The sequence below is a fragment of the Impatiens glandulifera genome, chromosome 9, assembly GCF_907164915.1.
Source record: "Impatiens glandulifera chromosome 9, dImpGla2.1, whole genome shotgun sequence".
Lineage (NCBI taxonomy): Eukaryota > Viridiplantae > Streptophyta > Magnoliopsida > Ericales > Balsaminaceae > Impatiens > Impatiens glandulifera.
This window is the reverse complement of record NC_061870.1, coordinates 27,768,035-27,795,518: the sequence shown is the minus strand read 5'-3', so window position 1 is coordinate 27,795,518 and position 27,484 is coordinate 27,768,035. Positions and strand designations below refer to the sequence as shown.

At 33.1% G+C, this 27,484-nt stretch overlaps 5 protein-coding genes across 5 annotated transcripts; 1 reads left to right on the top strand and 4 right to left on the bottom strand.

Annotated features, from left to right (window-relative positions):
• Window positions 1-195: 195 nt before the first annotated feature.
• Window positions 196-6,539, bottom strand: LOC124913712 (nucleolin-like). The gene is made up of 11 exons (XM_047454128.1): window positions 6,088-6,539; window positions 3,893-5,637; window positions 3,669-3,758; window positions 3,127-3,585; window positions 2,636-2,753; window positions 2,382-2,549; window positions 1,424-1,653; window positions 1,240-1,330; window positions 1,081-1,136; window positions 741-992; window positions 196-650 (listed from the first exon to the last, which is right to left on the bottom strand). Exons 1-10 carry the CDS (start codon window positions 6,293-6,295, stop codon window positions 756-758), a joined length of 3,402 nt encoding a protein of 1,133 aa, XP_047310084.1. The 5' UTR covers window positions 6,296-6,539; the 3' UTR covers window positions 196-650; window positions 741-755.
• Window positions 6,540-9,364: 2,825 nt separating this feature from the next.
• On the bottom strand, window positions 9,365-11,135 carry LOC124916468 (GDP-mannose 4,6 dehydratase 2-like). Its single transcript, XM_047457181.1, has 2 exons — window positions 10,577-11,135; window positions 9,365-9,992 (listed from the first exon to the last, which is right to left on the bottom strand). The coding sequence occupies exons 1-2, from the start codon at window positions 11,110-11,112 to the stop codon at window positions 9,461-9,463; spliced, it is 1,068 nt and encodes a 355-aa protein (XP_047313137.1). The 5' UTR covers window positions 11,113-11,135; the 3' UTR covers window positions 9,365-9,460.
• Window positions 11,136-12,796: 1,661 nt separating this feature from the next.
• LOC124914957 (filament-like plant protein 4) lies at window positions 12,797-16,740 on the top strand. The gene is made up of 6 exons (XM_047455589.1): window positions 12,797-12,932; window positions 13,186-13,322; window positions 13,567-13,786; window positions 13,889-15,638; window positions 16,061-16,121; window positions 16,276-16,740. Exons 2-6 carry the CDS (start codon window positions 13,200-13,202, stop codon window positions 16,417-16,419), a joined length of 2,298 nt encoding a protein of 765 aa, XP_047311545.1. The 5' UTR covers window positions 12,797-12,932; window positions 13,186-13,199; the 3' UTR covers window positions 16,420-16,740.
• Window positions 16,741-20,441: 3,701 nt separating this feature from the next.
• Window positions 20,442-25,095, bottom strand: LOC124915294. The gene is made up of 3 exons (XM_047455989.1): window positions 24,949-25,095; window positions 23,237-24,147; window positions 20,442-20,831 (listed from the first exon to the last, which is right to left on the bottom strand). The coding sequence occupies exons 2-3, from the start codon at window positions 24,097-24,099 to the stop codon at window positions 20,657-20,659; spliced, it is 1,038 nt and encodes a 345-aa protein (XP_047311945.1). The 5' UTR covers window positions 24,100-24,147; window positions 24,949-25,095; the 3' UTR covers window positions 20,442-20,656.
• Window positions 25,096-25,639: 544 nt separating this feature from the next.
• Window positions 25,640-26,425, bottom strand: LOC124916125 (leucine-rich repeat protein 1-like). The gene is made up of 5 exons (XM_047456860.1): window positions 26,346-26,425; window positions 26,116-26,259; window positions 25,960-26,031; window positions 25,828-25,888; window positions 25,640-25,711 (listed from the first exon to the last, which is right to left on the bottom strand). Exons 1-5 carry the CDS (start codon window positions 26,423-26,425, stop codon window positions 25,640-25,642), a joined length of 429 nt encoding a protein of 142 aa, XP_047312816.1.
• Window positions 26,426-27,484: the final 1,059 nt, after the last annotated feature.

The following is a 27,484-nucleotide window of genomic DNA, read 5'->3' as shown; positions in this document are numbered from 1 at the left end:
TAAATGACTAATAAATTAAAACTCGCAGAATTCCATTCTTTTCTCAATGAACAATGACAGCATTCAAGCATCCTAATGGCTGGCTCATGCATATATGTATTCTAGAAAAACCTACCAGCATAAACCTTACTGACTCTTACAGATAGTAATCAACTCATTAATAACATTGAATTGCCACTTATACAACAATATATGTAGTAACCAACTCAAATATGTCAATTTTAAAATAAGAGCCAAACATTGTTTTGTCATCCTAAACCTTGAAAAATAATAACCAACATCTGTAGTCCAATCCCAAAACCACAAGCAACAGGGAGATTTCTAATAGCCTGTCATGGCTACTTAACTTAAAAAACCTAATATAGTTATCCTCAAAGTTATTCTTATCTATATGAACTTTGGGTATTGCCTAACCCCCGAATCTTTGGGTATTACCTAACCCCAGAATCTTTTGGAACTTGATGTCTTAGGAAGATTGGGCGGCAACATATGTAATAAGGGATGGAGTAAGACAAACGAGTAGGAAGGGTTTGAAGCATGATATTGAAATATGTAAATGAAAAAGGTGCAAGTAAATGAAGATTAGAAAATTTCAGCTTTCCCTTCTCAGCAATACATGGTTCATAATATAAGTCATCTCGCAAATCAACCTGAACGAGAATAATACAGTAAATGTCAAGCACTAACAACAAAACTAAGTTGAACCATATATTGTAAGTCAAGAACTTGCAATCAATTACCGGTTCCTCTGAGCACTAATAGTAATAATTTCTGCCTCCATATGGTCGACCCCCTTCTCCAAAAGGAGGCCGAGGATTAACATAAGGTGGCCGAAAGTCCCCACGTTGTGGCCGAACCTCTCCTCCATAAGGCGGTTGGACCTCTCCTCCATAAGGCGGTTGGACCTCTCCTCCATAAGGTGGCCGGACCTCTCCTCCATAAGGTTGCCGGACCTCTCCACCATAAGGTGGTCGGTATGCACCTTGACCATACTGCAACATATACCAACCAAGTAAAACTCCAAAACAAAAAATATCTAGATTCGACAAAGAAAAAGATTACTAGTCTAATGGAGCTTACATTAGAATTATTATAATAATCCTGTGAAGAGCGACTGCCACTGGCCCCAAAAGTATCTAAGCCCAAAAATATCAATAGAGTAAGGTGTGTTGTCAACATCATCTTGAAGATATTAAATGAAAATGTGGTCAAACCAACAAAGTATTAAAAAAGGCATACCTCTCTGATTAGTCCCTTGAAATGGAACTACTGACGGAGCTGAATAATCAAATCTAGGACGGATTCTGTTAGGTTCCATATAATCAGGCTCCTGGTCCCCAAAATCGTAATTAGAAAGTTTGTCATGTTTTCATATTTCATTAAGTAGATGAACTACGAAAGAATTTTAAAAAGTCAAGCTTACTGTCATGAAATGAGGCCTTTTCATCCCATGTGCATTGTCTTCATAAAAGCGGGGTTCTTCAAAAGGTCTTCTATAGGGTGTAGGATACCCGCCTTCTGAAGAAAATGGTGGTCGCCTATCTAAAGTATGTTCGCGACCTCTATTAGTGGCATTGTGTGTCAACCCTTCAAAGCTAGGGCGTATAGTACCACCTCCACCAGAGATGTGGGAAGGAGCCCTCCATCCACCACCTGTTACATGACATAAATTATTTAGCGCTGAGAATTTTTGAGAATCTGGGAAAGTGGTCAAGAAATTAGCCTTAAAATAATAGAAACCGGTTACATGACCAGAAACAGGGTCACTTTTATCATCCACACCAGTTACCAAATATTTACTTCAGATTGGGGTAAAGCTTTAATTCACCAATTCACAATTCTTCTTTTCTCCATCTAAGAGCAAGTATTTGTTAATTATTTTACTAGATCACTCATGTAACTTCATTTGGAAACACTGTTTCTGTCAGATTTCTATTCCAGGTGTGGATCTAGATGCAACAACATTTGGAAACAAGACGTAAATAAACTTAGTCAGACCCAAATTCATTTGTGGTTTCTCTGCTAGATCCGGATCCAAATTCAGAAACAAAATGTTTCCAAATAGGCAAAGGAAATGGTTTCATTAATAGCATTGAAAAAGGAAATAGATACAAAAAAACACAAAATTAATGGTGAATAATTAATGTTTGAACAACTGTATGTAAATGCAAACAGAAAAGAACGTGACAAGATGATTCATGATGGAATTTCACAATCACAAAATGAAATAAATCATTTATACCAGGTAGTTGAAAATCCATTTATACCTAACTTCCTCTTATTATACCCGTCATTTATTGACAAACAAAACAACTCTTGAAGAAGTGTAATGGCTATATGCATCCTTCTGTTTAACTATTTATATATACTTAATTATTTACCTCGGCCAAACATTTGCCTTCCATGGAAAGGAGGACGCTGGCCACCAATGCCATGTTGTTGAGCAGCAAAACCTGTTCTCCCGAACTGTCCTCTGCCACGTGGATTGAATCCCCTCCCACGTTGGAAACTTGATCTATTGGACGATCCGCCTCGTCCAAATCCTCTTCCTATACGCAAGACATTCAAGAATCAATAACCTAAATTAATCTAGGAAACCTATGGTAGGCCTAACCAAGGGAGTTTGATAGATTACCACCAGCCTTGGAAGAACTTCCGGTACCAGGACGATCAATTTTGAACCCTCCACTCATTCCACCCTTCACAGCCTGAGTTTTTGGCATGGGATTTGAAAGGCTAACCTTGACTTTGGTCTAGCATCATATTATAATAGAAAAGACTGGGTGTTATAGAAATTAAGCAATTGTATAGAAATAATAACTATATAATTAAGCAAGCTTGCAATTCTTAGAGGGGCTTGTATAGGATGAGAAATTTCCGATCTTATTGGCATTTAAAATTCTTACATTATTTTCTTATTTATTGTTTTGTATTTTTCCTTCCTTTTTGTAACGTTTGAACGCATCTTTTTAATAAAAGTTGACCTCTTTAAAAAAAAAATTAAGCAAGCTTGCAGGTCGCAGCAATTCTTAGAAAATAGCAATCATCATAATACTGCATTACAGGTAGTTGACTTTCTTTTTTATACCACAAACTCAAAAGTCTAAACATTACTGGAAGATATACCTTCATATCACCCAATTCCTTGTTATTGATGTCATCAACACAAGCAACTGCAGCCTCGTGAGAACTGTAATCAACAAATCCAAAATCTTTCCTTTTGGCAGTGGAGATATTCTTTGATAGTGTAATGCGAATAACTTCTCCGTAGCTTTTAAAATGCTCACGCACCTTTTCCTCATCCCAATCTGGCGGAACCCCATCCAAGAAAACTGATTTAACCTGGGCCAATACCTCTGGGTCAGGCTCACGTAAAGGCTCTGCAAAAGCTACTTTCGCAGTCCTCTCAGCATGACCAAACACAACATCCGATTTTTGAAGTCTTTTATATGCTAATAAAGCTTCAGCATGGCAAGGAAACTCGAGGAAAGCAAAACCACGACTAAGACCTTCACGTCGAGGATCAGATACAAGTGTTATGTTCATAACACTTTCAATTCCGTACTCTTTCATCTTTAGAATAATCTGTAAAACCATCACAAATTACAATATATAAAAATGTTTGCAATAATATCAGAACAATATCTACTGGAGATAGAAAATCTTACAGCTTCCTTGGTCCATGTGTTGCAAATATTTCCCAAGAACAGAGTGTCATTGTCTTTGCATGGTGCAGTCTCGCACTTTTTCCCACATATCTGAGATAAAACAAAATTTTAGATGATTCCCACTTATCTGAGAAATAATAAAATTTTAAGGAACACTGCATACGCCAAATGAAGAAACCAAGAAACATATATGCATAAATGTAATCAGAAGAGAGGATTCATACAAGAGGGTTTTTCAGTTCTGATAAAGCTCGACTAGCTTGTTCCTTGGTGGCAAACCTAACAAATGCATAACCCCTACTCTTATCGGTTGAAGTGTCTTTTTTATGCAATCGTACATCAACTACCTCTCCTAACTGCTCAAAAACTTTTTTCACATCATCCTCATGTGCTTCACAGTCCAAACCACCCACAAATATCTCCAGTTCTTTCCTAATTTTTCTCTCTTCAGCCACGGCGGTTAACTGCATACACTCCTCAGCTTCTTCAGCATGGTCTGTCAAATCATCTCCTGCTGGTGTATCTATATTTTTTGCATCAGGATCCTCTTGATTCTTTCCTAACATATCCTCACCAGGACAATCCTTTGCAAGATCTTCAACATAGTCACCTTCCATCTCCTTGGAATCGTCCACCATACTGATTGATTCATTTTTGTTGAATATTTTATTTTCACTAGTTTGTTCTTCCTCTAACTTTTCCTTTTCTTCCACTTCCTGCATATGAGAATCAGGTTCTTCATCTTTGGATGAGTTTAGAGGATCTAACTCAACTGTCGATTTCTCCTCACCTGCCATCACCTGATCATTGCAACTTTGGTCAACGTCCATTGCGTCGTGATGTTCACCTTCTGCAAGTTCAGGGTTTCCTATAGCAGCTTCTTCATTTATGTTGACATTTTTAACAAAGATTTCCTTCTCTTCAATAGATTCATGGACATTTTCAGCAACAACTTCCTCCTCTTCAATAGATTCATGAACATTTTCAACAACAAATTCCTCCTCTGTAATAGATTCATGGATGTTTTCCACAACTACCTCCTTTTCAATAGATTCATGGACATTTTCAAAAACTTCCTCCTCTTCAACAGATTCATGGACATTTTTAGGAACATCTTCCTGCTCATCAGTAGATTCATGAATATTTTCATTTTCAGCAACAACTTCCTCCTCTTCAATAGATACGTGGACATTTTCAGCAACAACTTCCTCCCCTTCAATAGACTCGTGAACATTTTCAGCAACAATATTCTCCTCTTCAATAGTTTCATGGACATTTCCAGCAACAACTTCCTCCACTTCAATAGATTCATGGACATTTTCAACAACAACTTCTTCCACTTCAATAGATACATGGACATTTTCAACAACAACTTCCTGCACTTCAATAGATTCATAGACATTTTCAACAACAACTTCCTGCACTTCAATAGATTCTTGGACATTTTCAGCAACAACTTCTTCCACTACAATAGATTCATGGACATTTACATCAGATGTTTCACCCTTGTTTGGAGATATCACATCTTTTGGACACTCTTCAATCTCTTTATCCACAATTTTTTCCTCAAGTGATCTGTCTACAGTTTCTGTAGTTTCAACCCTAACATCCCCTATCTTCATCTCCTCAGCCGGTATCTCCAAAGCGTCAATGTCATTCTTTTGACATTCTACAGTCTTAGTATCTTCTATTTCCGTCTCTGGTGAGAATTTTGCAGTTTCTACCACTTCAAGAATCATTGCATCTTTCGGTTCCACGGCTTCCTCTTTCTCTTCCATCTCCACATTTTCATCCTCCTGCTGCTCTATAAGTTCTTCATCTTCAACCTTAGACACCTCTGGCTCTGCTACCTTTTGGCCCCTCTTTCCTCCCCTTGAAGCAGGAGTCTTCCTCGCCGATGCTCTCTTTGCCACGGTTTTGGTTGTTTTACCTCCAGTGGAAACTTTTGCTTCAGGTGTTTCTAGGACAGCTGGAGAAATGAACAATAATTGTGACCATGTTTAGAAAAGAGGCGTACATATATTTCTAAAATTCTAAAGACAAATAGCATGTGCTTCTGAACATATATTCATAAATATGTAGAAGAGAGTGTGAGATCTCATATCATTAAACACAGTGTTTTGTTAGTATTGTTGCTGGGCAGTTCTAGACCAGCCTTGCAAACTTACACTTTTGTTAGCATTATGCAATACATTGCACATATCCTTGAAGATTTATATATGCATATGAAAATAAGTAACCTATATCCTTTCAACACATTAAAACAAGGGGAAAACATCTTGAGCAAAGGGCATAAATTCATTGTGAACAATCGAATTCATACTAAATTTGACAGTAGACAAACTTATTAAGAAAGACAAAAAATCAAAGCTTTCCTTGCTTAACGAGCATTTGACATTCAACTAGAATAGTGTTTTACCTGGGGTGTTGGGGGCAGGAGTAGGTGTAGTCTCCTCAGTCTTCTTTTGCTTCCCTCTGGAGGTTGAGCCACGCTTGGTCTCAGCAGGTGATTCAACCACCGTTGATGGCGCAGGAGGCGGAGTTTGATTCTTAGCGGCGGATTTCCTAGTCGGGGGAGTCTTCTTCGCCGGCGCCGGTTTTGGGGTGCCGCCATTCCGGGTCCTCATGGTTTGATGCTCTAAAGAAACAAACTTTCCTTATAATCAAAGAGAGAGATACATCCAAACCCTAAATTAAGCTCTCTTTCTCCTTCCCTACCTGCGCCTTGTTGTGTATTTAGGAGTAAAATTTCAATCCTCAGACCTGAAGAGAATAGGGTTCAGTAAATTTTGCAGATTGAATTCGTGTATGCAAATTGAAAATCTCCTTCCAATTTATACGACCGAAACGGACGAAGAAGGATTAGATGCTATTAAACATCGTTGTACTGCTGCTACGTATTGGGGAAAATACCTATCTAAAATTGTATTTAGAAATTATAACTTTCTATGAATAAAATTTATATATATATTTTTTAAATGTTACTAAACAAATCAAACATTGTACCAACTATGTTTTTTTGGAGTAAATGTTTTTTTTAAAATGAATTTTTTTGTTAGAAGAATATAAAAGAACTATGAATATTCTCGTGGTGCGGTGCGATGTTTACGAATAAAAATATAAACAAAATAAATTATTAAAAAATTTATAATAATATATATTTCAATATTTAAAATTCTTAATAAATCACGAATCATATATTAAAATAAAACACTCTCATTTACCTACCCACCAATTTCATCGTAAATTTGAACCAATATCATTTACATAATATAACCCGACATTTTTTATCCTAAATTCGGCTAATAATCCATCTAATTCCACATTTATCCACCCAATAATTGACCTTTCATATTTGACCTTACACTTTCATTTCGGTCAAATTAACCATCTTCAATATCACCAATCTCTTTTACTCTTCAACAATATATAACCTGATTTTTTTATCCTCATTTCGGATAACTAACCATCTCATTCCACATTTATCCATAGTCCGTAATTAACATCTCATATTATGTGACCTTACACAATTTCATTTCGATCAAATCAACCACATCTTTAACGTTACCAATCTATTTTACCATCACTTTCACCATAAATCCCCAAATTGACCTCTCATAATGTGACCTTACTTAATTCGATTAACCAAAACAATCTCATTCCACATTTTTATCCGACTAATCTAAATCGACCTCTCATCTCGAGACTTTACTTTCATTTCGGTCAAACAAATTTACTTATCTTCACTTTGACTAACATCCCATCTCACAATCTCATTCCACATTTTTATCCGACTAATCTAAATCGACCTCTCATCTCGAGACTTTACTTTCATTTCGGTCAAACAAATTTACTTATCTTCACTTTGACTAACATCCCATCTCACAATCTCATTCCACATTTTTATCCCACTAATCTCAATCGACCTCTCATCTCAAGACTTTACTTTCATTTCGGTCAAACAAACTTACTTATTCACCCTAAACTTTCACTTTAGTATAACTTTTACCCTCACTTTGACCCATCAATCCTCAATCGACCTTTTATCAATTTCATCGCAAATTTTAACCAATATCATTTGTATCCAACTATCTCCTCATTTCGATAAACCAACATTTTTATTTCACATATTAATCATCAATGGTTTTTTAATAGTTTAAAAAATGTGTCTAATAGGATTTGAACCATGGTCTCTATTATGTAACATTGACACTTCAACCAGATCCCTTAAGATTAAGATTATTAATTTATAATTATAATTTTGTTTATGCATATATAATTTATATGACTAACAATTAAAAAATACTTAAATATATATATAATATTTGTATTTTTGTAAATATTTAATAAATATTTATTATTTTAATATTTTTAAATTAAATTTTTATTTTTAAAATTTATTAAGGTTTATTATATATAAATATTTATATATATGAATGAATTATTATTATAATATTAATGTTGATTTTTTATTATTATTTTAAATAAATTTTGAATTTTGAATTTTATTTGTTTAAATTTATTATGAAAAAAAAAATAGTGAAATGTGTTAGTTTTTTTCATAGTTAACTAAACTATATATATATATGTGAATGAATTAAAGAGTTTGTTAAAAAGTTGTATTTGTTTTTGTTTTGTTGCAAGTTCGAAACATATCTATAACATATTTAACCGTTTTAAGTTTATGGGCGGGTCAACTCACAATCCGACATAAGTATTCATTTATTCTCACGTATATATTCAAATTAACCACAACTCTCGACCCGATAATCATAACACTTTGAAATAATGTATTATTAGATATATAGATTAATTAGTTAAAAAGTTAAACTTATATTGTTAAGAGTGTTTCACGTTCATAAAATTTTGAGTTAAAATTAAAATATAAAGTCTTATTAGCCTAGTTGGTTAAATGATTGTACTTGTTTACCTATAGCATTTTTTATTTTATTTTTAACCATTTAAAGTTTATGGGCGGGTGAACCCACAATCCGACCCAAATATCCATATAATCTCATATATATCCAAATTAACCGCAGTCTTCAACCCGACAATCCAGACACTTTTAAATTAAGCATTAATATATATATATATATATATATAAAGTTGAACTTATATTATTAAGAATGTGTCGCGTTATCAAATTTGGTGTTAAATTTAAAATATGGTTTTATTAGTCTAATTGGTTAAATGGTTGTACTTATTTTGATAGGTTGCAAGTTTGAAAATGTATATAACATTTTTAATTTTATTTTTAACCGTTTTAAGTTTATGAACGGGTGAACCCGCAATCCAACCCAAATATTCATTTACTTTTACATATGTATCAAAATTAACCGCAACTCTCGATCTTATAATCCGAACACTTTGAAATTAAACATTATTAATATATAATATAGATAAGGGAATATATATATATATATATATATATATATATATATATATAACAACTCACCTATGTAATTAATGAGACTTTTGCACATTGGATAAATGAAAAACTTCACTTTTGCACATCGGCTAAATGAAAAACTTATATCTTTAAATAAACGAAACAATAATAAAACAAAAAAGTACACTTTAAGATTTATTAATTTAACAATTAAATATATAGACTTTATTATATATATAAACTCGATGACATTAATAAACAACATTTTAGAATATTTTATTTAATATAGAATGAGAATCATCCCATATTAGAAAAGGTAAATGCATGCTGAAATAGTAATATTTGTGACCATTATAAGGTAGTGATAATAGTTGATAAAAATGGGTAACAAAAGGTTTGCTAGTTACTTGCCATCGACATACCCTGCATCAACCAAAACTTTCTCTCTTTTAGCAAGTGTCAAGTCATTGTCCACCATCATTGCCACCAACTCCTTGAATCCAACCCTAGGTGTCCAGCTCAGCAACTTCTTGGTCTTGCTGGCATCCCCTTTCAAATTGTCCACCTCAGCTGGCCTGAAATATCTCGGGTCGATCTCCACGTGGTCCTCCCAATTCAACCCCACGTAACCGAAAGCAGCCTCCAAGAACTCCTCCACGGTATGAGACTCCTCCGTGGCAACCACATAGTCATCTGGTGTCTCCTGTTGAAGCATCATCCACATGGCCTCCACGTAATCTCCAGCAAAGCCCCAATCTCGAGATGCCTTCAGATTCCCCAGGAATAACTTTTCCTGGAGCCCCATCTTGATACGACCCACTGCTCGGGTTATCTTTCGGGTCACAAAATTCTCGCCCCTACGAGGAGACTCGTGGTTGAAGAGAATCCCGTTGCACGCGAACATCCCATAGGCTTCCCGATAGTTCACCGTGTACCTATATACATTATTAAATTAAGTCCGGATTAATTAATTAACCCACTTAAAATTAACATGAAAATACGATAGAACTGAATACGAAAAAATTAAGTTAATAATGTAATTTTGAATTCTGGTCGTTTAACCTCATTAATAAACATGTTAAAATCAGAAAGACTTAAAATAACCCCAACAAGCACATGGTGTAAGAAAAACCAACATGACTACAACCCATTCATCCAAAACATAATGAGTAAACTTAATAGGCAAAGTCAACCCAATTAGTAAAAACAATTTTTTTAAATTTATTATTTATAAGAATTCAATCATTTATAAATACAAAAGTGTAATTTATATTATTAAGGGCTACCACTTTCCAAAATAGATTATGCCTATGATGTTAGGGTTAATGATTTTTTTTTGTAAGAATTTTGTAAATGGTTTATGATTTAACTTTATTATTTTGATGTCATTTTAAGACTCATATAAAGAAATATAATATTAATTACATCATGTTAAATCGAGTTGAGTCAGTTCAATTAGTTAATTCTAACTCAATTGGACACTACTTAAAATGAAATTAAGATGTACTTAATTAATTACCAATGGGCTGCGCATTTGGATGCAGCATAGGGAGATCTAGGATGGAATGGAGTATCCTCAGATTGTGGGGGCGGAGTGGATCCATACATTTCCGAGGAACCAGCCTGATAGTAGCGAATAACTCGGCCAGTGTCGTCAATATGGGACCGGACAGCCTCCAGCAAACGGAGTGCCCCAGAGGCAACAACATCAGCCGTATAGTCCGGGATCTCATAGGAGACAGCAACATGGGACTGAGCAGCCAGATTGTAAACCTCGTCAGGCAGGATAGTGTCAATCCAACGACGAAGAGAAGAGGCATCAGTTAGGTCACCATAATGGAGCTTCATTTGAGCCTTGTTGGTGTTATGGGGATCGACATAGATGTGATTGATCCGTTGGGTGTTGAAATTGGAAGAGCGACGGATGAGACCGTGGACTTCATAACCCTTAGTGAGGAGTAATTCAGTTAGATAAGATCCATCCTGACCCGTAATTCCGGTTATAAGAGCCACTTTGCGCTTGTCGGAGTTGTCCACATTTTTTGTGCAAGCCATTTCAAATAAATTGATGGGTCTAGTGTTGTTGTGTGGTGTGGTGTGGCTCCTGTTTAATGTGTACATTTATATTTATATTGTTGTGTAAATAATTAATTAATATATAATTTGCTTAATTGTGGGACAAGGGACTGTCTGACTTTTGGATACATATTTAAATGAACAAAATGGATCAAGTTTCATAAAGCATGCAATTGAGCTTCTTCTTACGAAATAGGAGTTACTTTTTTAGTTTCACAAGTTATTCATTTGACTAAATTCATTACCTAGTTAGCCAACACATGTTTTCTTGCATAACACTTATATTTATATTCTTTTTCAATATATACAATAAATACATATATTATTAAATAAAAATATCAAAATTAAAATGTTGAATGAAAAAAGTATTTAAAAAAAAATAAAATAATAAATATTTAATTAAATGTGTAAATGTTTTAATAAGAGATTGTTTAAGAGTTATTTATTAATAGAAAAAGTAGAACTAGACATTATATTAGATCTTAAAAGAATGCAAAAGAAAATAAAATGAAAATCTAATTCTACCAAGTCTTTAAAATTTTGCCTTCTGCCAAACTTATTTAATTGAGAGACCACCTAGATCATTCATAGATCCATTAGTAGCGGCTAAGAAGAAGGTTTGGTACTATGTTATAATTTTATTTAATCATTTCTTGTATTTTTATTAGAAAGAAAATTAGACATATAAATAATAAAATTATTCAAAATTTAGTATTTTATCATTATAATCATTACACTCGTATTTAAAAATTATCAAAAATTAAAAAAATATATTAGTTTTATTTTTTTTAATATACACAATCAATTTGAATTTTTGACAAAATTAAAATTAAAAATTTATAATTAGTCTAATTAATTAAAAAAAAATTATTCATAATTGGTTCTACTTTATCTATCGAATCACCAAATTCATTAATAAAAATAATAATAATCTTTTATTTTTTAATAGTTATATATTAATACATTTTAAATAATTTAAAAAAAAAAACACATCTCAAAATTATTCATCATCAACATTTTTTAAATAATTTAAAACAAACTCTTGTTTAGGTGATTAAATTCAAACTTAAAAAAATATATTTTATTTTAAATTTATATATTATTATATATATAATTATTCATTATCTCCTAAGATTGTTTTTATCTATATATTATTTCCTAATGGTAAAACTATATTATTTTTAAGAGAAATTTTACAATAAATTTTATTATTATTTAAAAAATATTATAATTAATTTAAATAAAGGTCACATATGAAAAAATAATTATAATTATAAAATAATGTAATTCGACAAATTTAAATAAAAAAAGATTTAAGTCCTAAATTTTATTTGATCATAATATTAGTGACACTTAAAATAGATATATAACATTATTATTTACAAAATCAAAAGGTTATAATAGATCAGCAAGATGATCGAACTTAAAGAGCTTAATATTTATTTTGAATATTACACATAAGTTTGAGTATCAAATTGAATTTACGAAGGGGCAAATCAGTAAAAGTGGATGAATTTGAAATCAGAGAGTGACGTGTCATCACTTTTTTCCGACGAGTGACCCCACCAGTGTGACCAGGCCGAGTCCCCGCTCCTCTCGGCCCCACCACCAGAAAACGCTCCTCCATATTCCAGTTGTTTCTTCTCCGGCGAATTAACAGAGTATTTAGTATCATCTTTTCCCCTATCTATTCGTCATCGCCATTCCGAAATCTCCATTTCTCTCTCTCTCTCTCTCTCTCTCCGACGACCGACGACGACTGGAGCTCTGGACATCTGTTCATCTGTTCATTGTTATCTGTTAAGTTTGTTTTAACTCAATCTCACGTAATATGATGTATATCTGTTTGCATTTTGTCATACACGTCCATTAGTTGGAAGGAAATGACATTGATTATTGTGTTTATTCTATAGCTGGATTTGAAGTGTTGGAATGTATATGAAAGTGTTTCTCCGTTAACGTTTAGGCTATACATTTGAATTTCTGTCATCATGCTTTCCATTTCTAGATATATATAATCTTCTTCTGAAATTTATCATGTTGTTATACCAGGTCCATAGCTTGAGATGGATAAACGTAACTGGCCGTGGAAGAAAAAGTCATCAAGTAATAGTATCACTGAGAAGTTACCAGATGCAGCAGATACAACAGATCATTTGATTTTTCATGATAATTCTCTACAAGATCAGGTATGTTTAAGTGTAATGATTAGTTTTCAATGTTACTGTTCTTGAGATCATTCCTTCTTGAAATTGGCAGTTATGGAAACATATATTCCAAAAATTTCATAATTATTCAATGGCTTTCTGTTTCTAGACATTGTACGTTAATGGACATTATAAACTCAATGAATATGTTTCATTTTGCTGATCTTCTAATTCTTTCTCCTTGAGGCATTAAAACTCATTTCTGTACCTTGTTCTATATCTATAGGGAAAACACAAAAATGTCACTTATATTCAAGTATCTGTTGATTCATATAAACATCTGACTGGCCTTGAGGAACAAGTTTGCACATTGAAAAATGAAGTCAAAGAATTGCAGAATCAGTTGAAGGATTCTCATGAGAAACTGTATGCAGCTAACCTAGAGTTGGTTGCCAAAGAAGACTTGGCGAACAAGCATGCAAAAGTTGCTGAAGAAGCTGTTTCTGGTAGGAGAAATATATTGGTATTCATGCAAATGTAGAATTTATTTTTTCATTTTCTCCTTCTTTCTTGGCTAACATTGTATCATTCACTTGTTTCAATTCTAGGATGGGAGAAGGCTGATGCTGAAGCCACTGAACTGAAATGCCAGCTTGAATCAATCACACTAATGAAGCTAACTGCTGAAGAACAAGCATCTCGTTTGGAGGATGCCTTAAAAGAGTGCATGAAGCAATTGAGAACGGTAAAGGAAGATGAAGAGAGCATTCGGGAGATGTTTGTTATGAAAACCAAGCAGTGGGATTCATTGAGGCTTGAGCTTGAAGCAAATGTGTCTATTTTGGACCAAAGGCTTCTCAGGTCAGCTGCTGAAAATGCATCAATCTCCAGATCATTACAAGTAAAATCTAGCATGCTTGCGAATATCAATGAAGTAAAAACCGAAGCAGAGTTACAGAATGAACTTCTCAAGCAGAGCATCCAATCATGTGAAAAGGAGAATAGTTCTTTGAAGTATGAGCTTAATGTTCTCTCCAAAGAGCTTGATATTAGAAACGAGGAAAATAATATGAGTATAAGATCAGCTGATGCTGCAAACAAGCAACGTCTAGAGGATGTGAAAAAGATTGCGAAGCTGGAAGCAGAGTGCCAGAGATTACGTGGCCTCATTCGGAAGAAGTTGCCAGGACCTGCTGCAATGGCACAAATGAAACAAGAAGCTGAGAGCTGGGATAGTGATTCAGGAGAATCTAGAAAAGGTCCACACAGATCCATTGTCAAGAACAATAAACAAGAAATTTCTATTGCCAACTCAAAGGCTGATAACAAAGAGATAGAGCTTCTTACTAACCGTTTGTCAACAATGGAAGAAGATACAAAGATATTGAAAGAAGCTTTGGCAGCTCGAAACAGTGAGCTGCAATCTTTAAGGGACAATAATGCTAAAATGAAAGCACGTTTACAGTTTATGAAAGCAGACTCTGATAATGATTCCACCAGCCTGAAAATTGATAAAAGCCGTGAAAAAATTATACATCCTACCAATGCTGATCCTTCTGAGCTAATGGATGACTTCTTGGAGATGGAGAAGATGGCATACATGGAAAAGAATGAGATCTTTTGGAATCCAAAAGGGGAAGAAGATGACAGCATGCAGAAGATTAACAATCAACAAATAATGACTGCTGTTTCTCATATTCACCAATTTGTTCTAGCCCTGAAGAAAAAAGGTGCACAAATCCTTGGATCATCTGCATTTGCGAACGCACTGATTAAAGATTGCGAAAGCTTCTCTGAGACTGTGGATAAGGTTCTAACGAATAAGATTGACCTACATTTATTTATGTTTGATCTTTCTAACATTTTGATCCAAGCAAATGATCTGGTTTTTAGTGTTTCTAACTATGGGGCCTATGAAGGGGAAAACACTAATTCTGATTACATAGACAAGGTCCTGTTAGTTGAGAATGAGGCAGTGAAACAGTTTTCTGATGAAATAAATGGAGACTCAGAGAAAGTCTTTTCCCCGAATTTTCCATCGTGTACCTTTGTACTTGAATTGGAGCAGACTAAAGCTTTAGAGTCGACGAAGATGCAGCTGGAGGAAGCACAACTGCTATTATCAGATCTCAAATCAGAACTAGCTTCCTGCAAAAAGTTAAACAGCTTGGCAGATACACAGGTGAAATGCATGGCGGAGTCTTACAAGTCGCTTGAAGTGCGTCTACAAGAATCACAAGCGAACGTGACAAAATTTCAAGCAAAATCTGAGGATTTGGATAATTTACTTCAGCAAGAAAAGCGCCATCACCAAGATGCTTTGGTCAAATGCAAGGACCTTGAGCAGAAACTGAACAGGTACTTGTTAGAATGTTTTCTTATCTCTGATATCATTATCTTAAGCACATTCATCTTCATAAGGATTCCTACTGAATCCCAAATATTGATGGAACCAGTTTCTCATTGTTCTAGTAATCTGGTGCTACAATTTCAATAGGCAAATAATTTTAACTATATTCAATTTCCTTACTTGCATATCCTCATATTGGACTTATTATAAGCTTCAAAAATAAATTAAATTAATTTCTTCCACAAGTCTATTGGGCTTGAGGAAAATGTTAAGTGGCATTTTCCCTCCCTATCTGGGAATTTCATCTCAATCTGGAATGTTTTTTTTTGGGATTGGTATATTTAATAAGATAGAAGATTTTATCTTGAGTAAAATGTTTTCATAGAGAAATATAAGTAACTTCAATAATATTCTTTGCATATGTCAATAGGAGGTGGAGCTGCCCCATGTGTTCATTGTCTCCAAATACAGATGAAATGAAGAACAAACAGGTGAAAGTCACTTCTGAAATTTTTTTATGAACTTTTTTCTTCCTTGTTTTGATAACTTAATCTCTATCTTGATAGTGTATTAAATGAGAAACTGTTGAGAGAAGTTGTAAGTAACTGATAGATCTGGATTGTTTTCCTTAAATGTTGATGATAGGAAAGGGAGATAGCTGCAAAACTGGACGAGTGTCAGGAGACTATCAATCTCCTTGGCAAGCAATTGAAATCATTACAGCCGCCTCAGTCAATTAACACGAGACAGAACGAAAGCCCTGACAAACATAATCCTCCAAATCAGTAAATCCAATCAGGCCACGACGAGAAAGATCGATCGATCTTCATCCCACTTTCCGGGTGAGTCCAAAGCCAGTCATCTGTAGATAGACTACTTTCAACATGCATTATTTTGTTACCTTAGAATTGCATGCCTTCTCGGCAAAAACAATTTGTAGCCATGTTTTCAAGTGGATGCTCCAGTTTATGTTTCTGCTTCCACTGATGAGAAACAAACAAGTCTAAGATGTCATTGTGTTTAGCTTAGCCAAAAGAATAGGTGTTGTAATGGTTATTAGGATATTCAATGGAAATATTTGAGCTATAAATGAAGGCTATATTTTGTGAATTATACTTGATTTTAGAACTCTAACTATATACATATCTAATTAAATTTAAATTAGAATAATTTATGAATTTATTAGATATCTTAATCCCTAGTCATATAATATTTTTTGAAACAACAAGAAAACTTTGTATAAAATACAAATTATTGATTCAAACATGAGTTATTGTGCTCTATCAGTGAAGTATTTGTTTCAGTTGTTATTTGAATAGAACAATATATAAGCCTCCAAAATGCATTATTGTTAATGATACAAATTGAATTCATAATCTCTGGAGACAAAAGATTTCTAGCTAATTAACTAGCTAGCTGTTCTAGTTAACAATTGATCTATCCGATGATAGAATTAATGAGTGACTGAAAATGTACAACTTCACAAGGAATGATAAGACAGTTATGATCATGGCTAAAACCAAACTCTTCTTCAGCTCTTTGGAGTAGGCTTTGAAAGTGTGGATGATCCAAACATGATATAGGGACTATGTATCTGATTCTGGTTTTCTCCCCCACATAGACTGCGAAATGACCTTTGGGCACGTCGTCTGGAAGCCCGTTGTTATTAATCTTCTTCCCAAAACTCGAGCATTTCTTGATTATTTTCTTGAGAGCCATTAATAGAGAGATAGAGAGGCCACCAAATTGCTGTGGGAATTATGATTTATTGATATGGGAAGTAATTAGGAAGGAGATGAAGGTGTTTTTATAATATACATATGGTTATGGGGATCAGAAATTAACGTATAATTAGATGTGTTTTGTATATATGTGGGGAAAGAGACATAGACAGAAACAGAGACAAGAGCATGTGATTGGTGAGAATTTTTTGGGGGCTGCCTTAATTTGCATGTTTTTCGTCACTAGACAAAATATATGGACACACTTGATCATCACTTCTCTTCTTCAATAGATATTATGGTTATGGACCCTCTTGTCTTGTTCTTCTAATGAAGAACAATTTAAGTTCATTTATATTAAAGATTGCATATTTTACAATAGGCAAAGGTTTAATTTCATGGAGGGTTTATACTTTATATTTCCAATCACAATATCCTTATCGAGCCAATATGGGAGTGTGGTTCCAAGTCAAGATGCAAAATGTTAGAATCCATAGGTTCTAGATTAAATTTTGTTTAGTTGTAAATTGGTATTACAAAAATAAGGTGGAATTGTCAAAATAGACTTCTTATTGGGTCAATTGAAATTTTAGACTCTTTCTTTCAAATTTCATAATTTGAGACTCAATATTAAAGTTATACAAAAACGAGTTTAATAGTTTCAAACGCCGTTACATTATTATCTACGTGTCATGTCACTAATTTAACTACCAAATTTTAAATAATTGAGATTTTAACTACGGATTTCTCAATTGGCCTCAATAATCAAAATGAAACCTAATAACACTGTTTCGTTATCAATACATTAAAACAAAAATAAAACCGACGTGCATCCGAAAACAACTCGTCGTCTTGAACATAAAAGACATGTCAAGGACAAACAACTAGAAAACATCAAGGACCACATCCCTCACCACCGAAAATTATCCATCACAACATTATTTCCATATGCAATTAATTAAATCAACCTCGAGATGGATCAGTATGGCATCCTCATGATGAGAAGAAATCTTGTCCCTATGTGGTCCATCTTCAACATTTTTATTTTTTTTAGCAAAAATAAATAAAAAAGAGTTAATCAATCAAAATAAAGACATCAAAGAAAAGCTTTAAGAAAGATCTTATACTCATATATAGTTTCTTGCCCACGAGCGATGGATATCAAAATCATCGATCGATCATTGGGATTCTCCACATCGAGCCACCCTTTTCAAAGACATGAATATATGTAGTCAAGATGCTGATGAGGGTAAGGTGATTTATCAGGTACCTAATGAGTTTGTTTTTGAGGTATCCTAGTCCAAAGATGGTGTTGTCCTTTGGTTAGCATCCCATAGACGTGTGTATGCATGGCATCACCCTCTATGCCATAATAACTTCTATCAAAAACCAAACATTCCAACTTTGTCTCTTTGTTTGAACATTGAATATAATAATAAGTTGTCTCTTTCAATATTAATAATATATTCTAAATAAAAAAATAATAATAATTTATTGTCTATAAATGAGCGATGCAAGTGCCACCACCGTAGGGACGTGTGGTACAAGACTAGTACACAATACTACAATAATTCGGGTTGATCATGTATATATTGAGTTCCCACTATTTATTTATATTAATAATTGAGTTGATATTATTATTATTATTAGGTTGAATGTATACCATGAGTTTGATTACACAATGGCCAGAAAATCTAAACCCTAACCACAAGTATGTCGGAATCCAACATAAGAATTAATAATATATATATATCCAATTGACACATAACTATCTATCTATCTGAAAGTGACAATTATAATATCCAATATAATATGGCTGCTGAACAATCAAAGGAGATGGCTAAGTTAGCCTAGCTAGCTACATCCTCCTAGCTAGCTAGCTAGCCAGCACAACACGGCTAAGGACCACTGTACAGACCGGATCTTGACGTTAGCCCACTTTATGTACATTGCATGGGACTGTGGACTGGAACACAAACCCACTTGACAGAGACCCACCCTTTCCCTTGTCCAAGAATAACCCACCACTCATTTCCTATAATAATTATTTTTCGAATGTGCCAGAAATAGATATTCAATGAATTAGTCACTCACAATGTCATATAGGCAGGCACTCATCATTTGTTAGCATTGGCAAATGTTAAATATTTGCAGCAACTTCTTGTCAGTATATCTAATTAATGATTTTGATTTGAATCTAAACATATTGAAGTTATATAGTTAGGTCTTCTGATCTTGATTAAAATCTGAATATATATGTGATGAAGAGAACCCACTAATGACTGTCTAAATTATGAACTTTACTAAGTTTAAATGCTACTACTCATTTTAAAGGTTAGTCCATCCATCTAAATGAAAATTTCGACAAGGTCAAAAGTGTTACTTACAAGAAATTTGACAAAATTAGATGGACTGTAGAGATGATGATGACGACGACGACGACACAAACCAACAATCCCAGAATAATGAGGCAACAGTCTAACATAATCATAGTATACCACAAAATATTAGTAATCACCCATGTTCTAAGGCCAATAAACTCTTCATGCTATGATATTTCCCATTTCCCCCTTTCTACTTTTATCTAGACATCAAGGCCCCACTTTGACCAAGCTTTACATGACATGATCATCATATACTAATCCAAATCTTATCATCACACACAAAGTTGGTTGATCTTCTCGGCTTTTAACTATATACGACTTCTTGAATTGATGATGTCTAGATCAATATCTTTGTTTACTAATAAAAGTTTAACCTTTTAAAAATAGCTTTACCTCAAATTCAAATCTAAAGTCAGTAACAAAAGCACAATTTGATTGCTTCTGAATATATAATGGTCATCCTGTTAGACATGTGAGGCCATGTTACCTTAATTTGCCTTCAACCCACCATCACCATGTTCATCTTACAGTTATCTGTTTTGGTCATTTTTACTGTTCATGAAGAATATCTTCATCCCAATCTATCTGGTAAAGAGGGTCATGACAATATTAACATGACATACCAGACTTTACTGTTCTTCAAAACAAATGAGCCAAACAACAGTACCATTACAGGATAAAGGACAAAGGACAAAGGACAAAGGGCTCAAATGAAATATAGAAGTAGAATATTTCTTTCGAATTTGGACAAAGTTGCCTTTCAGAATATGATACAAAGAAGAAGAAGCCTGCAAGTAATCTTCACACTTATAAATACAATTTTAGAGCTTCCTATAAAAAAAAGGTTCAAATTTGAAGATACGATCGATCAGTAATATTTGTGCAAGACGAGAAGAACACAAACAATTGGGTCGTAACAAATCAGATGCCTGATGAGTTCAACGCCATCACCTTGCACTGTTCATTCATGGCTAGAAGTTGGGCCTCTTTCTTGTCGAGCAATGCACTCAACCTAACATTCTCTTCCATCAATTTCTGAACTTCCACTTCTTTCTGCTTTTTTTCATTTTCTAATTGAGCGGTCTTGACAACTAACCTGCTCCAAACAAAACAACAAAAACATAAGCTTAAGTCATTGTGTGTCTCCTAAAACTGAAAATTAAGTGCTTAATGTTGAATATTGAACTGTAAGTGTCCAAGAAATAAATGTTAGAACAAACCAAAATGTGGAACTAATTCGGGAAAGTATTTAAAAACTATTTTATCCTTATAGTGGCGTAATTTGATTAGTTTTCAAGGGTTAAAGTTGACTTTTGAACGCTATTCCAAAATTTACCCAATTAAGTCATTTATCCATAACTTACCGAATTAAGTCAGATATTTTAGCTTAATCTATTTAGCTTAGCTGAATCTAAATAATTAAATAATTTTAAATAACTACTATCAAATAAACATAATTTAACAAATACCTAATCATAAGATTAATAAGTTGTGTTATCAAATATTGCGTAATACATTTGGTAGCTCTGAAGTTTTCCGAGAAAATTTCAAAATATGACCTATAGGCTTCTCATGAATTTCTATTTCTACTCTCATTTTGATTCCTTGGTCTTCTTGTTTCTAAAGATGAAAATAAAATCTTCATATGCATAAAACAAATGTAAAATTATAGAAACAAGCCTAGCATACTTTTCTACTAAATCATATATGCTTGAACAATAAATCAACATCTAGTACTACTACTTGTAAGAAGAAGCTTAAATAGTCTAATGAATTTGCACAAAATTTCATATTGACTCTCACAGCTATCACGTCTCCCTCTAAAAGAACTTTCAATTCCAATCTCAGCTATCTACATATTTGCAAGACCTGTCCATCTCCACCTAATTTCTCCCTCTCTCTGAAATCTGTAGTTTGTAACATCAACCTTTTCTCCATTGACACTAAAACACTTCGGAGAAGATACAATCATGTAACATGACAATTCCTCCACCAAGCACAAAGTACTGAGCCAAGAGGTCTGGTCCAGAAATCTGAACTAGACCTGATCCAATATCTCATCTACAACTACATTTCCTTACCCTTTCAATACCACTGGAAACCTGCTACTAGTACAATTTTTAGACTTCTTAGGGGAAGGCAATTGGAGAGGAAGATGGCAATGATGAGAGGCTAAGGGTTGAAGACAAATTTGTAGTTCAATGTGGTAGGTATGCGTTAGGAGTTCATGCCTAAGGGGATGACTGGTCTAATGATTGTCAAGTCAAGGAATGTGAAGGGAAGAAGTTAGAGAATTTAACACTGTTGAAAATTTTAAATAGTCACAGTGGTGACCCATAAAAGGAATTTAGAGGGCAAATTTTTATCTAATTTAAGATCAGTGAACAATTGCAAGTTTGGTGGGCTTTTGAGCTTTATTCTAATTACCTATATTAGAAACATGATAGTTAGTCCAAGGTGATTAGCATACTATGTTCTTGTTTGTCATATTCAGTACTACCACACCCTAGATCAATGAAGTAAATTTCATCATTTTCTTAAACTTCTCCGGTTGAAGGTCTATTTGAGAAAAGAAAAGAAGAAGGCCTAGGATTCTAGCAGGAGATACACCAATCCTTCCAAAATCAATCACTTAATTGTCATTACAAGATTATATTCAATTTCTCCAAATCATCATTGTATGCCTAAATTAGATATCAGAACAAAAATAAAAAAGAGAAATTGTAGTCCAATTCGCTCGTCACACTATACAAAGTAACGAATATTTTTTTTAAGATAAACAAAGGCATGGAGGAAGATACATAAACGCAATAACTAATGCCAATATACCCCTGATTTTTTCTTTAGATTGAAATTTTCCCCCCTAAATTTAAATTGTGAGTTTCTCCCTCCAACTATTTGATTTTAGAAAAGATAATACCCCACATCAATTTCAAATAAAAATGGAGTTCTTTATGATGTGGCCTAAAATACCATGATGTGAAAATCCAAGTCACATGAACTTGAAACTTGTCTCTGAACTCTTATCAAAAACATAGTTTTATCTTTCAACTCAAAGCTACATGAACTCTATCTATTTTATTCATTTATTTTTGGAATGAATTATTGTAATTTTAGTTGAAGGTAAGATACTGATTGTTATAAAATTCAAGGGAATTGTTCAAATAAGCAAATAATGATATTTATAAAAGTGTGAGCCAATTATTGTTTTTTTACACCATTTAAATTAGAAGTTTACAATTGACTTATTTCCAAACATAAAAGAGGTCAAGGATGGAATTAAGACAATTTAAAGTTGAGGACCATCGCTCTAATTCAGAAAAAGTTCAGGGACATATTTGAAAATTATCCCTAAAATCAATCTACTCTTGGAGATAATGACAACAAGATTATGAAATATGACAATAAATAGGGAATAATCTAAGCAGATTCTCTTAAGCAACCAAAAACAGATAAACCAGATTTTCATACTCAGCAAGGATAAGTAAAAGACAGACTGACCTCTCAAAGAGCTTCTCTATTGTTTGGAATTGCTTCTCAGATGATACAAGTGTTTCTCGCACATTGATAAGAGTGCTAACATAGGATTTCAAGGATTCAAAATCTTGTTTCACTCGACAAAGCTCTTGTTCATTGTCTGCTGCTCTCTGCCTCTGTGTAGAGGTTTCATTAATCAGGTCTTCAACTTTCTGTTTCATGTCATTTAATATACAATTTGTGCCCAGCGCAAATTTTTCCATTTCCTCTAGTTTCACAGACATGTCATCAATTTGCATCACTTTCTTTCTGATCTCTTCCTGTCCTAGTGTTACCTTCTCTTTCTCAATGAAAGTTTCAGATTCTGCCATAATGATCCTTTTTACTAGCATTTCCATTACACCAGTGACCATTTCTACAATTTTTAGAACTTCACCAATAAAAGTTCCATGTTTATCAATAGACCCGTGTTGACTACTAATTCTAATCCATGCATCATCATCTAGATTATCAAAGAAAGAGAGATCAACAACACCTGACCAGTTAGATTGTGGCACTCCATTTTTGTCAACAAGCCCCACACCATCTAATTGTTTGATTCCACAAGACGTGTGGGCTAAACGGGGAATAGCCATCATTCTAGCCTTTGTTTTTAAGTAAGTCAACATTGTTCCTGTAGTTTTAATTATCCGCCAGAGAACCTCCAACTCCTTTCTTGTGTCCTCCCCCTCTTCAGACCCTTGTACACATGCATTTACCTCCATCAGATTTGATTGTAACGCCTCCACTTGAGAGTTATTTTCTTCTGCATCGTGTTTCGAAATCGCCTGCCTTTCGCTTAGTTGAGACTTCAAACTTGACACGTCAATATCTTCCTTAGAAGCCATCACCTTGAGGCCAAAGAGAATAAGTGCAAAAATTTATAGATTCTTGTCCTACACCATACATAAATTGTTCAGTTGTATGCTCCCTTTGTTGTATAAATTCATAATAGCTTCTTAGCACTAATGACTGGATAAATAAAATGTGATTCTCGCTGCTTGAGTAAGCCAAATTACATGTTTCTTATATGCTTAGTTTGTTGAAATGCTTCAAGTCTCCACATTATTGAAATGTCTTAGTTTTATATTACATTGATTCATCCCTTGTTTTACTCTAGATGCTCCCTAAAACCTTAACACTTTGATACCAACAATAAAAGGATATGTAAATCTTAGTACTATTATGAAAGGTCAAAGGTCAAAAGGAGACATGACAATCATAGTACAGCATGATCTTTCAAACTGAAGCTTCCAAAAGACGAACCAATCTGACGCTAACCACAAAGACTAAAAACTAAGCTAGATGATATGTGGGTTCAACCCAAAATAGAACAGACAAATAAGAAATCTAAAAGAAATCAGTAACTTTTAAGCAAGGTTCCGACTTTAGATACCTGTGACAATATTATGAACCAAACAAAATCAATGCAGAATGGTTGAAAATTGAAATCAAAGATTAGCCCAATTGAATAGACCAAGTCAAATTCGGACTAGATAATCGATCTAATTAGCATATTGTGGTAATACCTAACCTAGGTTAGTCTCAGATCATGAATAGACTAATTTATTTAATATCGAAAGACAATAAACACGTGAAATCAATTATCCGTCATCGAATTGCAACAGGAAATAAAGATCGGGAAGAACAGTCGAGAAATATACAACAGATCGAGACAATCACATAACAGAGGTCACCTTCTGAATCGATGAATCTTCAGAAGCTTCCAAACAAGGATTTGAATCTCCGAGATAGAGATCGTATGTGTTGGATTGGAAGATCAATCAATTCGAATGTTCCCCAAACCAACACGATTTCAAGATTTCCCTGTTCTTTTTTTCTTATATCCCAAATTATTATTATTATTATTATTATTATTTTAAACTATGTTTTATTATTACTAGATTTACATCTTTATATGAGTTATTTAAAAAGAATTTTTTTATAAAATGAACGTATTTTGATAAATAACTCAGGCCTAATAATATTTGTAAAAATAACTTTTTGGTACGTACAAAATCCAAAATATCTTTCGCATGATGCCCAGAGATAGTCGTATAATGTTTACAAAAAGGACTTCGCGGTTATGTTGCGTAACGCGAAAGGTACTGTCGTGAAACGTGAGGGATTTTGCGTAACTTGAAGGGGCTTCGTAATGCAAAGAGTATTTTCGTCCAAAAGAGTTATTTTTGCAAATTTTATCAGATATGAGTTGTTTCGTCAAATTTCTCTTTAAAACTACTATCTTTTAACTGATTTTTTTAAAAAATAGATAAATAAAATAAAAAATAAATTGACAAACATACTCCAATTGAAAATTAAATATTTAGATAGAAATTACAAATTTAAAGTTCTGTATGAATAATTAAAGTCTTTAATTTTCATATCTTATTGCCAAACATATTCCTCCTTATCCAATTTCCTTAACAAGGCCCGTTGATCCTTGGATTGTGCGAAAAGCTGCAATTCAAATGAAAAAATATTTAATTAATTAATTTTCTTTCACGAAAACAAATGGACAAAAAAATTGATTATTAATATTATTTAATGCTCAAAGTTGAAGAATCATACTCTACTGATGTCTTATCGGAATTAAAAGGAGGAACTTGACCACAAAGGTCATTAGTACTTGCATTACTGCAATAAATTAAGCACAATTATTAATTTCTTAGTCATCATATGCAAAAATACTCAAATTGATCACTTACAAAACTGCTAGAGTTGGAATAAGAGCAAGCTGGTTCGGAATTGATCCTTGTAATTCGTTATCGTTGAGATACCTTTAACACGTTAATAAAATAGAAACGTCGTTACATTATCACCGTGGTTTCGAAAAGTTTAATAAATAAAATTTGTGTACATACATGAATATTAGATTAGATAAGTTCCCTAGAGAAGGAGGAATGGCCCCATCAATGAAATTGCCGGATAAATCCAAGCTCTTCAGGTTCCCAAATTTACCAAGCTCTTGGGGAATTGTACCAGTAAACTGGTTATTTCTAAGCTCTCTATTATGAACAAATAAAATTATATACAATTAATTCTACAATATAAAACAATTTTTTTCTATATTTATAAAAGATAATATACTCACAAGTATTGCAAGCTATCAATATTCCCAAGTTCAGGAGCAAGAGAACCTGATAAGTTATAGTTTGATGCATCTCTAGACATAGTTATGAAAGTTAGTAACAACAATTGAAATATTATCTTAAGATTACCAAAATTATTTAAAAGAAAAGAGAGTTTTTAGTACATGCGCATGACACGGTTACTATCGTCACATGTGATGTGTAACCATGTACAAGGATTAACTAGACTTGTATCCCAACTACTAAATGCATTTTGTGGATCAGTTATTCTTTGTCGAAAGGCTGATAACGCATCTATATCACTAGCTTCCACTGTGATAGAAAATATCACGATAATAGAAACCAAAAACAAAGTAAAGTTGGAAATGGTACCCATAAATAAGATTAAGATTAGAAACTCAAAAAATGGTATGATATGAAATTAAAATCTTATAAGTTGAATCTTGTATATATATGGGTAGGATTTAGGAGGATCCTAATTTATCAGATATTTTTCTTATCTCTATCTGAATGGATAACAATCTATTCATAACAATTGATAAATTTTATATGAAGATTGTTCCTCATTAATGAGTAGATATACATAAATTATTATTTTTTAAATAAATAAGAAAATATTTTAGATTAATATTTAAATAGATCAAAAGATAATAATTATTTTATTTTCAATTATAAAATAATTGACTCCAAAATTAAAAAATATATATATATATAGATTGACTTAATAAATAATTACCATTTGGTCATAATATATATTATTTTAGCAACCACTAAAATAAGTAAACAATAGACTATACAGTCAAGCAAATCTAAACCAGATTGAAGAATATAGCCAAAGAAATTCAAATATAATAATATGATTTAATTAGAAAATCTTACAAAATCTCAAATTTATTCACAAAATCTGAGTCTTATTATTTAAAATCAAACACATAGGATCAAATGCATTTTTTAAATATTAAAATAAATCTTGAAAATAGTTAAATTTATAATATATTAAATTGTGTAAAGTGTTAAAGTTGAAATCTTAATTCCAATTTATTCCCAATATTCTTTTATATATATTAACTGAAATACTATAATATTATTCATTTACTTTTTTTTTTTTAACTAATAATCCAACTTGTCAATATAGTTGAAT

What these genes read in the sequence shown, in the direction of transcription:
- LOC124913712 (XM_047454128.1), bottom strand. Translation starts at nt 6,295, where the DNA reads ATGAGGACCCGGAATGGCGGCACCCCAAAACCGGCGCCGGCGAAGAAG. An exon ending in TCCTGCCCCCAACACCCCAG is followed by an intron (nt 5,638 to 6,087) that starts GTAAAACACTAT and finishes TCATTTCTCCAG; the next exon opens with CTGTCCTAGAAACACCTGAA. An exon ending in ACACATGGACCAAGGAAGCT is followed by an intron (nt 3,586 to 3,668) that starts GTAAGATTTTCT and finishes ATGGTTTTACAG; the next exon opens with ATTATTCTAAAGATGAAAGA.
- LOC124916468 (XM_047457181.1), bottom strand. Translation starts at nt 11,112, where the DNA reads ATGGCTTGCACAAAAAATGTGGACAACTCCGACAAGCGCAAAGTGGCT. An exon ending in TCCAAATGCGCAGCCCATTG is followed by an intron (nt 9,993 to 10,576) that starts GTAATTAATTAA and finishes TAATGTATATAG; the next exon opens with GTACACGGTGAACTATCGGG.
- LOC124914957 (XM_047455589.1), top strand. Translation starts at nt 13,200, where the DNA reads ATGGATAAACGTAACTGGCCGTGGAAGAAAAAGTCATCAAGTAATAGT. An exon ending in TGCTGAAGAAGCTGTTTCTG is followed by an intron (nt 13,787 to 13,888) that starts GTAGGAGAAATA and finishes TTTCAATTCTAG; the next exon opens with GATGGGAGAAGGCTGATGCT. An exon ending in ATGAAATGAAGAACAAACAG is followed by an intron (nt 16,122 to 16,275) that starts GTGAAAGTCACT and finishes TGTTGATGATAG; the next exon opens with GAAAGGGAGATAGCTGCAAA.
- LOC124915294 (XM_047455989.1), bottom strand. Translation starts at nt 24,099, where the DNA reads ATGGCTTCTAAGGAAGATATTGACGTGTCAAGTTTGAAGTCTCAACTA. An exon ending in ATAGAGAAGCTCTTTGAGAG is followed by an intron (nt 20,832 to 23,236) that starts GTCAGTCTGTCT and finishes TGTTTGGAGCAG; the next exon opens with GTTAGTTGTCAAGACCGCTC.
- LOC124916125 (XM_047456860.1), bottom strand. Translation starts at nt 26,425, where the DNA reads ATGTCTAGAGATGCATCAAACTATAACTTATCAGGTTCTCTTGCTCCT. An exon ending in TTATCTAATCTAATATTCAT is followed by an intron (nt 26,032 to 26,115) that starts GTATGTACACAA and finishes AACGTGTTAAAG; the next exon opens with GTATCTCAACGATAACGAAT. An exon ending in TTAATTCCGATAAGACATCA is followed by an intron (nt 25,712 to 25,827) that starts GTAGAGTATGAT and finishes TTTGAATTGCAG; the next exon opens with CTTTTCGCACAATCCAAGGA.